Source organism: Zeus faber (assembly GCF_960531495.2).
Source record: "Zeus faber genome assembly, chromosome: 8".
NCBI lineage: Eukaryota > Metazoa > Chordata > Actinopteri > Zeiformes > Zeidae > Zeus > Zeus faber.
Window position 1 is genome coordinate 22,523,932 of NC_137195.1, and position 12,662 is coordinate 22,536,593.

The window sequence follows — 12,662 nt, forward strand, 5'->3', positions numbered from 1 at the left end:
TGCAGGATGAGTCCCAAGCATCTCATACAGACAAAGCTTTGTGCTCGACAAAAAAATGTCTTGTGCTTTTTACACTGCACATTTAAGCCCAGTTAAGGAGCATGGCAGATTCAGCTCCGGATGTAAAGGCCTGGCACAGAGGTACATTTCTCTCGTTTCTTTAAAGTAATACCGTTCTGGAGTTGTTGCTAAACCTGAAGCTCTTTAAGACAGAGTCCATTCACGACGGAGTACTTTAGTCTAATTTTTCCAGATTTAGGAAGTCTGACATACTAGAATTTTGTGTAAAATAACACACAGTAAAGAAATTGGGGAACCATAAATAATGACTGTGAGTAACTAAGTAAAGAGTGGATGATATTTGTTTCTAAGATATTCTAATAGGTTGATATGAAACGTTCTTAACCAACTGCTGTTAGTAAAAAACATGAATAAATAAATAAAATAACCATGCCTAAATCTCAGGTCAGTCTTTATGTCATTTTTTGCAAAAGACTCCCCTGACAATAGATATTATATAATTACGTTTTTCCAAAATTAAGATGGTGGCCTTGGTTTTGGGTATGTGCAATGTAAAATGCGCTGCAGGGGTTCACACTTTAAAGGTTATGGAATTTGAAACACTATCCTTACCATCTGTTGAAATAAGGATAAATACATTCTAGATTGCAGTTAGCCCTGGGTTGGATGCAGCGTGAAAAGGGCTGAACTATTTTGTGACTGGGCTTTTTGTTGGGAGTGTGAGAGCTCTCATTCAAAGGGTTCCAAGATAGATGGTTGTGTTTTTAGGAAGAGTATTCATACTCCTCTGCGCTGCGCCGCCCAAAGTCCATCCAGCCTATGTAGTCTCTGTCCTTTATCCGGTGGCTAGCGCCCAGACCACTGGCTCTGCTGGTGAGGGAGGATCTGGTCTGGTAGAGAGGGCCTGGATGACAAAGAGGAACAAAAACAGAGATACAGTATTAGCAGAAATCACAAGATTCCAAAGAAAGAGCCCAGAGAGTTCTTGGAGAGCTCCAGAGGCGTTCCACTGAGAAGGTTGGGGAGGATTTCTGTTGTTTGGGCAAAGATCTCGAGACAGCTAAATAATAATGCCGTCTCCCCTTAATACTTGTTGACATGTTTTGGTTTCCCTTTACGTGTGCGCTGACTTGTGTTGCCGTGACGTCCTGTAACCGGTCGGCTCAGCAGATTTGCAGAATGCGGAGCTGACCGAGAGAGACGCACAGGATGCGAAATGACAGAAAGAAGGGAGGGAGAGAGAGAGAGAGAGAGAGAGAGTAAGGACTAAGGAAAGGACGGGAAGGAGAAGGAATAAGAGGGGTGATGAAATGTCGGGGCCAAGGAGAGGAGATGGAGAGATGGGAGTAAGGTATGGATGGATTGAGGGACTGATGTAGAGATTGAAGGAGAGAGAGAGAGAGAGAGCCCAAAAAAAGAGGGGAAAAAGGGGAAGGCCGAAGTGTCGGCATAGCACGGTTAGGAGATGCTGATTGTGTTTAGCCATCTCCACAGTTTCTCTGTGGACGATGGCTCAGTTTGCTTGTGTGTTGTTGCTGACATTTGCTTTTCCTTGTTATCCCAAGGTTCTAGAACCTTCCCAAGGGGTTACTGTGTGTCATTCAATGTCAAAACCTGGTATTTTTGAGTCTGGTTCTGTGGGCCTGTACAAATAGGGTTGACTTGTAATTCTATGGCTGGTACCGCTCCCACTCGGGGTGTTTCCTTGCGGGGATTGACTCCAGTCCCCCTGCGGCCCTGAATAGAGATAAATGGATAAAGAAAGTGGAGTGATGGAAACCAATACAATATTGTCGCCTCACTTTTCCTGGATATGAGTTTGGCCAGCAGCTGGTTGAGGCTTTTGCGAGCGTCGGTCTCCTCCTGGGACTGGCCGTAGTTTGCTAAGTGTCTTGAGGGGGATGCCGGGGCAGAGCGCGCCTGACGCCCACGGAGGAGCAGGGTGGGTGAAAAGCTGTCTGACTGAAGAGCCCCATCTACATCGCCCTGGGACTGAGGAAAAGAGAAGAATAAAATGAAAAATTGAAGACCACAGCATTGACGAGCAATATTATTAATGGACTGGTGATCACTGTTGGCATGCTATTCCTAGTTAAATAAACATAGCAGACCATCATAGATGGGTAATGGTTGCAAGTTCAAGGAGCACGGACTAGAGGAAGGAAATATTTCCTGGACGTTTGACGATTACACCAATCTTTACTACTCAGAGATGAAAGCTCAGAGAGGTTTGCAGTATTCTGCTTTACCATATTATACCTTGTACTCCTGTCTTGCACCTCCTTTAATTGGGTTTTTGTCGAAATAAGTCGTTTTTAACATATACAATGTGTTTAGCGTTCTTAACGTAATTGTGGTTCAATCGATGATGCCACAATGTGAAAGGCTTGTTCTACGGAGATGTGCAGTCATTTTTCATCGAGCTTGCTACAGGGTTCAACATGTCGTGTCTCGATTTGTCCTTCTGCGTGTATGTGTGTTGTGTGTGTACATGTTGGTTCGGAGGTCTTACCCGCAGTTGTGAGGGCAGACTCAGGGCGCTGGTGGACAAAGTGGCCAAGAGCACACACACGAAAATGCCTGCATTCATGGCTGGAAAGGGACATAAACAGTAACAAATGTAAATGACACCAATACGTAACCTGTCTGCTGACATAATGCTCATACCCTTGTGAGTTCACTTTCACCTCACCCCCCTCCCCTTGGCCTTTTTTTTTTTGCTCATTAAAAATTAGATTTGTTTGACGAAAAGCAGATCATTTGGCATGTGGAGTGAGCAGCAATAAATCACTCCATTGCCCTGGTGCCGCTGGGGGTTTGGGGTTATGGGGTAGTGATTATTCTGTAATGGCAGAGCTGTGACCCACTGTGAGTGTTGGTATGGCTTTGTATAGCTCTCTGCTTTGTAGTAGAACGCGTCCTTAAAAACACACTCATCACAGTGTCAGCATTAACAATGTCTCTAAGGAACGCAACCAATTGACCAATTGACTTAACCAATTAAGGTGTTTTTTTTGGGGACATTGGAGTGAGATGAAGATTGGGTCAATAATTATTTTTAGGGAGGAGACTTAAGTAAATTGTCCTCACATATTTGACTTAATTACATGGTGTATACCTTAATGGAAAAAGTGGATTACAAATGTGTACGAATGTACCAACTGTGTAATGTGCAAGGTGTAGTTTTCTGATTTACAAGGATGATTCTGAAAGTGCCAATACCCAAACAGCTCACTCTGTTCTCCCTCTACCTGTCTCTTCTTCCTATTCGTGTCTGCTGTCTTTTCTTTTACCACTACTCAGCATTCCATCTCAGTTCCCCCGTCACTTCTCCCTTCACTTTCCTTCCTTTGCAATTGTTTAAATTGTGACTTGGTCTAATTGCAGTAAAGGGCACATGAATGAAATAGTGGCATTGAAACAGCTGGTCACAAGTTCTTCTGAATCATGGATGTGTCTAAATTACACTTTATTTATGAAAGAAATGACCATTTTAGTATTAATATCAAATTTGAACTTACCTGAATGCCTTTTAATAACTCAAATATCAGCACAAATTAACAATAGTAATACAATTAGTTATTGAAATGATGCTAATAGGATTACAGTTTGCAGCTGTCTTAGTGTTGTATTCATTATTCAGCAGGCTGGTAATGGTGTGGTATTGAAATCATTCAAAACCCTCTCAACTGCTCTCCTTTCTGCTCCAGCTCTCTCTTCTCCACCCTATGCCAGGATCTGCTCTGTGCCCACCTCTTCCCTCATGTCTCTGAAAAATTTTCCACAATAGTCACTAACAATATATCTATCTTTCAACCCTTTCCCTTTTCCACATTTTAAAGTGTAAAAAAGTGTTTTTTATATAACAGAATATTCTATTGTATTTTTTTCTAACAAAATATTTTATTATATATATATATAATATATATTGTTTTTATTGCGGAAATAATTAGTGGACAGTGTAACTTTTGGACTTTAATTAGTAGATATATATCTATCTATATATCTATCTATATATATATCTATCTATATATATATATATAGATATATATAGATATAGCTATATAGATATATATATATATATATATATATATATATATATATATATATATATATATATAGATAGATATACGCACACACACAGTATATAGAATTATAGGTATATTTAGTCAAAAAAGAAAATACAAAAAAGGATTGAATTGCAATTTCAAGAACATTTTAAACACATGAATAATGTCTCTTCTCAATTATTATTCTTAACCCTCAACACATTTGAATTTATTTGACAAAAATCAACAAAAGACAAAACACTTTTAGCCTGACGGAAAACCTAAGTAAAAAGTAATAGAAAAAGAAATGTATTAAAACAAAAAAAATTAAAACATTTAGAAGAGAGAAGCATTTCCATTCTTACCTTTTGAGCCTCACTGTTCACCCAAATGCTGACAAAGGAGAAGGGAGAAACTCCAATGAGTGGATGTGGGAGTGTGTGCGAGTGAGTGGAGGCTTGCCCTTATATGCCAACTGGCAGACAGGGGGCGAGGCTTAAGGGAGATGGGAGGGGCATGTGACTGACGCATTCCCCAACGTAGCATGACGCAATCGTGGACGCAATTGTCAATGCAAAGTTGTCGTGCCCAAATGGAAAAACATATGCCGTTGCACGCATGCACAAGCAAACACACACCACCCTCACCCTCCCACCAAGACATACCGTACAGTGAAGAGGCGATAGGGTAAAATTAACCCTTTAAATTTGCCACCAAAAAGATAATTCTAATAAAAGGCAACATGCACATACAAATAAGAGATGCATATAGGAGTTTTAAGTTGGTCGGACATAGAGAAATTGTTTACATATAACTATTTCTAACTAAAGTAAAGCTCTTTCTGCTGCCGTACCCTGCATCATACAGTACATATACAAACGCATTTAATTGTTTTTCTCAATCTGTACACTATCAAAGAAGTCATCTCTGGTCTTCTACAGTGCTTCAGTCAAGGTAAAGATAGGTTAGGACTTAAGCCTGATAGACAATGTGTGTTCAAAGCCATATTTATTAACAATGATCAGTACTTCATTGTTGTTTTTAATGACCATTCGAAATCCCACCCATTTCTAATGACATACAGTAACCAAGCTGTCTGAAACCTTCTGCGGGAATGTAAAACAAAAGACGAGGAATTATGAATACAAATTTAACCAGGAGGTTATGTGGCGCTGCTAATATACAGTATATTTGGGAAAAGGCTGTGGTTGTCAGTAGCATCCGTGACATCACATGTTGGTTTCTGAAGAGACAATTTGAAGTCTTAGTTTGGGACCTGTCAATCAAGGCAAATATGCCTCCAAATACGACCCTATTTTAGCCTTAATATCTTTTTAGTGGAACAACCCTAAAACCATTATGTATTATGGAAAACATGTTTTGTCTTTGTATTTATTGTGATAAATCGGTTGTTTTTCCTTTGACTCCCATTCAGTCTGAGTTTTTTTGGGGAAGCATCTAGCAGGCATAGCAGACGTGCAGTTTAAGGCACTTCCGCATTGGCTTCAAGACTCAAAAGTTCACCCTTGGTCAGTACCCAAAAGTGTGCGTGTCATTGCAAATTCATGGTTTGTGGTTAACCTTAGGCTTCAAGCATACTTTGTAATCTGCTGTGAAGATCCACTCTCATCTCTGACGGTGTTGAATCAGAATCAGAATCAGCTTTATTCGCCAAGTATGTATACATACAAGGAATTTGACTCAGTTTTTCTCCTTACTCTCATACATACAGCTGAGCAAAGACAACAAGCTTAACATAAACATATAACTGCTATATACAGATGTAGATGTACTGTATAAAAATTATATATATACATAAATATACTGTCTATCCATTTATACATATACATACATACATACATATACACGTACACAAAAACAACAGCAATGAACGGTGACTCTGGAGAATGAAAAGGTTCATGGGCTCTTCATACCCTTATATTACTTTTTTTACTGTTATTCTTAAAATGTGTCTTGTAATATACAATGCTGGGTCATTCGTTAAATTATTTTGTATTTTGGATAAGTTATGGGTTCGGTTGTAAACACACAAGTTTATTGTGGAGAGGGGGCTTGATAGTAGACGCCACGGAGCAGATGGACAGAGGTCACGACAGGGCTCCTCTCTCCTGAGTGAGTGTGGGGATGGGGGTTTTACCTGCTGCTCGTAAGACCAACCCACGAGCGACAGGTGTGCAGCCACTCTGATCCTGGGTCCCCAATTACCGAGATCCAGGTCAGGTGTGGCCGCTCAAACCACACCATCCCCCCACCACATGTATGTTCCTGTTCCTTAATGTCTATTTTTAGAATATACTGCTCATATTGGTGGCCAAACTTGAATAAAGCAAAGTAAAGCGGTCGTTAATAGATCCCGGACGCTTTGAAAACACTTGTTATCGCATTTTCCCGAGGATGCAAGACTTGATGCCAAGCTAGTTCCTTGGCAGCCTCCCCACTGCAGTGAGAAGAATAAGCAGCATGTGACAAAACCACATCTACAGTATCACACTAAAGGCCTGTGATGCACACAACTCTAAAGATAACTTACTAAATCTACACTAGGGCTAAACCTTTTATTTTTCTTCTTCTTTGTTATTTCTGTTTGTTGTTGCTGTTCTATATTAACATTATTTAAAGCCAGTCTTGGATTTTGGTCATTTTGACAGTGTCCATTGGAAAATTTTGTGCGGTTTTAGTCTTTGACAAGACTCAAGACTCTCATTTATCTGTGTAATTTGAACAACTAAAATAACCCCTTGGCCAAGATAACCAGACACCTCGGGCATCGACATCCTCACCGTCACTTCATACACGCATGCATTACAACATCAGCACCAGAAAGAATGCATGCATACACACGCACGTAAACTTTGTCTCTCCATCTCAAACCTTCTTTCTCCCGGTTCACTCATCCACTCAGTGAATCATGGCACTTGAATTAATTGCAGAGTTCCGGTTGTGAGGCCCAGAACCCTCTTCACTCGATAGACCCTCTTTTCTGCTCCAATCAGCAAATGCATTCTGTTATTGCTAGATGTGAGTAGGTTGGTGGGGTGGTGGGGGGCCAATAGTTGTAGATAGACAGCGATATAGAGAGTAAATAAAGAGGTAAATGAAGTAAACGAGAGAGAAGGTTGAACAAGCGAAATGGGGGAGAGAAAGTGGGAGGACAGAAAAGAGTAGAGAACGGTAGAAAGACAAAAAAAAAAAGAAACAGAAGGGCAGAACAAAGTGACAAAAATATGCCAAAGAAGACAACAGGGACAATGGCAAGACAATGTTTTAGTGACAAGCTGTTTGTGTTTTCGTGGCTTGCCTGTTTATCAGACGGGAACGGGCCGGGGGCAGGAGGCATTGCCCTGCATGCAGATGGCATCCCCCAAGGCACTGTATCTACAGCCATTATATAGTACAAATATGCTCACTTGCTTACAATGTTATTTCATCAATACGAAAGCCTTTTTTAAAATTTTTTTATTTTTTTACTTTTTTTTTGTCAGTAGGTAGTATTGAATTAATAACACTACTTTAATCTTTAATAATGTTTTGTTAACAAATGGAAATTAAAGCTGATACCCAAACAGATCAGTGGGATAGTGGATTTTGATGTTACAGGATTATTTATGGCCGTATCGTCTAAGTCTTTGGGAAGGGTCCCGAGTGTTGGGCTGCCACCTGACCATAACAGCAGATGTGGTTTCAAAAAGATTATAAGTTTAATGTAACAAGTAAAATGATCAAACTAAATGTATTCAGCCCATTTTAAGACCCACCAGACACACAAGTCGAGATTCACAACATGTCAAAGGAGCAATCAGTTATATTTTATTTGTTTGTTGCACAAAATGACCAGGATATATCAGCATTGATGCTTTTACGTTGATTTAATTGAAATTAAATTAAATGTATATTTATTGAACTTTAACACTCCTGTCTGTTGTCAATAGAGCAGTTAATACTCTATTTCAATCGGAGCTGTGGGTCTCATGACCATATGTATATGTATGTGACAAATAATCACTTGAACTTGAACTGCAGAAGGTACACAACAGAGCTTCAGAGGGGTGGCTGGTCAAGAGAGTGTTACGTGCATTATACAAAAAAAATGTTTTGTAGGGTTAGCCATTTTTCTAAACAGTTTTGTGTTGTGTTGTACCTTCTCACTAGACATGACACGTTATTTATGCCTGCAAATGTTTCTCAATTGTTTACTTCTCGGCAGACCCTGCACTTTTTATTCCTCGGCCACAGTAGTTAGTGGCACAATCATTTTGTGAAAGTGAGTGTGAGGAAGCCTGGAGTCTGAGTTTGTTTTTCACTTAACCTATATAACTCTCATAGTACTCTAAAAATTGCAAACCCTGCAAAGTATCAGTGATGGGGTCCTCAGCTTGGTATCATAGGAAATAGTGTTAGGCTTAATACAGGCTTGGAAATTTACTCCCCAATGCCCGCCTTCCACTCCTGTCTTTGCATGAACTTAACCATGCTGTTGTAAACAGGATATGAGAGGATTATTATCAATTAGTCTCGCAGGAAGGCATTCGTTTATATCACAACAATGCGATTTGAATTTAAATCTACTATCTTCTATATTTCTATACCTCTGTATGTGTTGCAGGCCTAAGTCAAAGGCTGGTTGTTGTATTGCAGTGCTGGTTATCTCAGGGGAAATAATGTTGGACGATGTTTGACAGCTCCTCTAACGGATCCCGTAATCAATGCTAATGTTCCTCTCTGGGCTATAAAAACAGGCACACATGTGGATGCGTTTCAGTCATAATAATAATCACACATAGACCTGTGCCTCTTGTTGGGATGTGTATGAGGGGGTCCAACTAGGGGCAGAAAACACAACGACAATAAGAAGATTCTCCAATCTGATAAGTTAGAGCTTGCAACTACGATGCATAACGATGGGTTGTTGACTCGTTGGGAACACTCCCAGTACTACTCCTGTATAGAGTGGTGCAGGGATGTAGTATTTTCTTTCCCAATCCGGAAGTGAGCATCGCCATACAGTAGTTCCCTTAACAAAAAGCCAATGGGATTTTTCCATTGCATTTTGGATTATTGCAGAAAATAAGCTGTGGCAAACAAACGTTTATGATACTTAGACGTTTTGTTCAGCAAAATAATCAAAATAATCAAAATAATTTTGAAGCGTAAATGTGATCACCAGAAGTAAACACCTAACATGAGGCTATGAACGAACTACACCACGGTCGCATGATTTCAACGTCATCACCACTAAGCTGCCAACTTGGAATTTGATTTTGCGTGCTTACCTCTTCTACAAAAGCCTGGAAAGTTGGAGTTAGAATAGTTTGCAAACACAAATAGAGGCTGTAAATGCGGACTAGTGACTAGATGAGTTTCCATGTTCGACGTGATAACGTTAAATGTCCCAGACAGTCTCCATAGTCTTATTTAGCCACTTGTTAACAACGGCCTTTTTTAAAAGCTTAAACACGTAAAAGCTTAAAAATAACTTGACAAAAATGAAAGGCATATATGTATACTTTTTATTGACTTCATGAGCCAATGTCAGGAAGGTCGTTTAAGATGCCAGTGCAGCTTAATTTCCTTCGTCTCATATAAAACTGAATGCAGCAGACAGAAATGTGAGTTGCTTGGGTAGGAGTGAATAATTAAGTGGGTTCTGGTTCCAGGGTGGTGAACACAATGGGGTGCTGGTCAAGTACAATGGCCGCACAAAAGAGATGAGTCAGTTGCATAACCGGCAGCAGTTGTGAATGGGTAATAAATTAGCCATAGCTGTTTTTCATCCCACCGCATTACAATATGTATAAGCTCCCAAACATTGCATCAAATTATGTTTGGAGTATAGAGGCAAGAATTTGCATTAATTTGAGAAATGTCAATAGAGATAACGTAGTTAAATAACAATTAAAACTTTAAATCGCCATTGATTTAAAAAAAAAAAAAGGATGAAATTAAGATCACTCAATATGAAGTTTACAAAACAAAAATTTCATGAGGGAAAAGGGAAATGTATAATTATTATTATTGTCATTATTATTATTATTATTATTATTATTAACAAGGCAGACATGTTCTTCTTTGTCCAAACATGTAAACATGTATTATTATTGTTGATGACAGAGTCGCCCCATCATTATGAGCTGTCTTTTTGGCACTTGTCTTATTTACCCTTCAAAATTGCCACCAGTTGAGCCATGAGTGAGAATTTAACAAAACAAAGATGTCGCTTGACTAAAACAAGGGACGAACACAATGTGTGTTGTGCACAAAATAGTAAAACTAAATGAAATATACCATGGCCTCAATAAATAGAATCTGTATTCTTTTTGTTTTATTTTTATCTTTAAATTTAAAAAAAAGTGCTGAAGGACAGTGCTTTCCAGATGTCACTATTGGAGAAACCCAAATGTCGCGACCTATTGCTGCTATTTACTGTTCTAGGGCGGATTAAGATGAAGTTTGAAGTACTGCTCATAGCACTTGCTTCATCTCACTACTTTCCTATGCATTTCTGAAAATATATAGAACCCAAAATACAGCGGCCGATGGACTGGCGACGAGTTTTGTGTGCCCGAATGAGGTATCAATACCTAACAGTTGCACGTTTCACATTAGAATTTCCACAGTCCTAAATGATTCCTCAATTAGTTCCTGTATCTTGGTGGCAAAGTTGCTTTAAATTCTTGTGCCCTTTGGCGAGAAATATTGTGACAATTTTAACTCACAAAGCAGTACTTTGGTGCTTTGGTTTGTCGGGAATCTGTCCATAACCATATGATAATCAAAAAGGAGGTCAAAGGAACATGTTACTTGTATCTCTTCATTTCAAAATGTTAGGATGATATATTGATTACATTGGGGAGTGGACCAAAGCAAGTGCTATCTCAGCTCCAGGCTAAATCAGTGAAGGGTATGTTGGGCAGGGAAAGGAGGCTTAAAGATGCTGTATCAAGATGGAAAATCCGCTTGCCCTCTCCTTTTTCTCTCTTGTGTGTTGATCCTCTCCCTCACTCTCCTGTATAGTTTTGACAGATTACGAGCCTGGGGCAGTCTGCCACGAACAGGAAACACAGGAGTGTTGCTGGCAGAAACAGAAAAGTGTCAGAAACACACCAGTATTATTGTGGTGCGATGACCACCATATGTCTGGGGATTATGCTGTAGTCCCACGTACAGACGAAAACAGTCGTTGCTAGGGTGAGGAACTATTTTACCTCCTCAGCTAAAATGTTCACAATGTGAAACATTTTTTTGCTTTTGAATGATGGGTGCCTCTTTTGGGGTCATTGATTGCGACAGGATTGGGGATTGCTTAATAAATATAACTCCATTGGATTCTTAGGTATTATCATTGGTTATAATGGTTTTAACCAATATCAGAAAACTTTCTTCTATTCTATTGTTCTATTTCCGAGTGTGATTATTTTAATAATTATGATCAATAATCGTTTCTCCAGTTGCAGATTCCTATTTGTAATTATGATTAAAGGGAACCTATTATGCTTTCCTTATTTTCTGTCATATATATTGTATAATGTTATACAATGTCGGATGTTCATATTAGACGTGGCCAAAGTGTCAACTAATGAGGTAAACTAATGACAAAGTAATCCCTGTGAACAAAAAGCTCAGGCTTCAGACTGCTCTGAACGCTAGGTTTCCTACAGTTTTTTGTAACTCTCGGCACGGAGCTGATGTCAACTCACAACGGATTTATTTACATGGTCATCTGCTCCAGGCGCAGCGCGCCCACGAAGCCCATCCACCCGCTCAGTCTGTCTCGGAAGTTGTTCGAGCGCTCCGCTCTTTATCCGTGTATCATTCGATCATTTCATATCTGATTTAGAATCCAAAATCGGAAAACCAATAATGGGCTTTTTTTCCATTGTCTTGATTTTGTTCTGAAGTTAAAAATAGAACATGAGAAAATAGGATATTTGTTGTCTTAGATTTTGTCATTTAACATTTCAGATTTGTTGTGACCATATAAAGTTATTGACTTGTTTTCTCGCATGCGGGAGTATGACATTTTTTGAGTGTGGGGACGTAGGGCATATGAAGTCCGGGTACCTGCACCGGCAGCGTTCCGCCGGGGAGCCGACTGCTGAGCAGTCAGAGTTGGCCAATCAGAAGAACGTGGGCTTTGAGGGAGGGGGGCCTTGAAGAGACAGGAGCTTAAATATGGCTTGTTTCAGGCCTGACCTGAGGAGGGGGCCAGTATAAGATAAATGTTTTTTTTATGAATACGTGCATGGGCGATTAACCTTTAAGCATTAGCTCCATCTCTTGTATTCTCTGGGTGAGCTGTTCTGCCTGCGTTTGTGTGTATTTATTTTCCTCGAGGCAACGTTGTACCAATAAAGAGGTGACAGAAACACACTGGTCTGAAGGTAGACTGATAGGCGGAAATGGATAGATGACACCTTGGAGACCAGCCAGAGGCAGCGAAAGAAAGTGAAAGACTTTTTTTTAAAGATAGTAATATTATTGCTGTTCTTTGTTTGTATTGCTGGCCGATTCCCTTCCTTCTTTCTTCACCCTAATGGACAATGGTACACTCATAGTGGCCATAAAATTACTGCA

The 12,662-nt window shown here is 39.7% G+C and overlaps 1 protein-coding gene across 1 annotated transcript; it reads right to left on the reverse strand.

Annotated features, from left to right (window-relative positions):
* Positions 1–785: 785 nt before the first annotated feature.
* On the reverse strand, positions 786–2,611 carry ccka (cholecystokinin a; the record flags this gene model as incomplete). The annotated part of the gene is made up of 3 exons (XM_080004837.1): positions 786–925; positions 1,824–2,013; positions 2,534–2,611. The coding sequence occupies 3 exons, from the start codon at positions 2,609–2,611 to the stop codon at positions 786–788; spliced, it is 408 nt and encodes a 135-aa protein (XP_079860963.1).
* Positions 2,612–12,662: the final 10,051 nt, after the last annotated feature.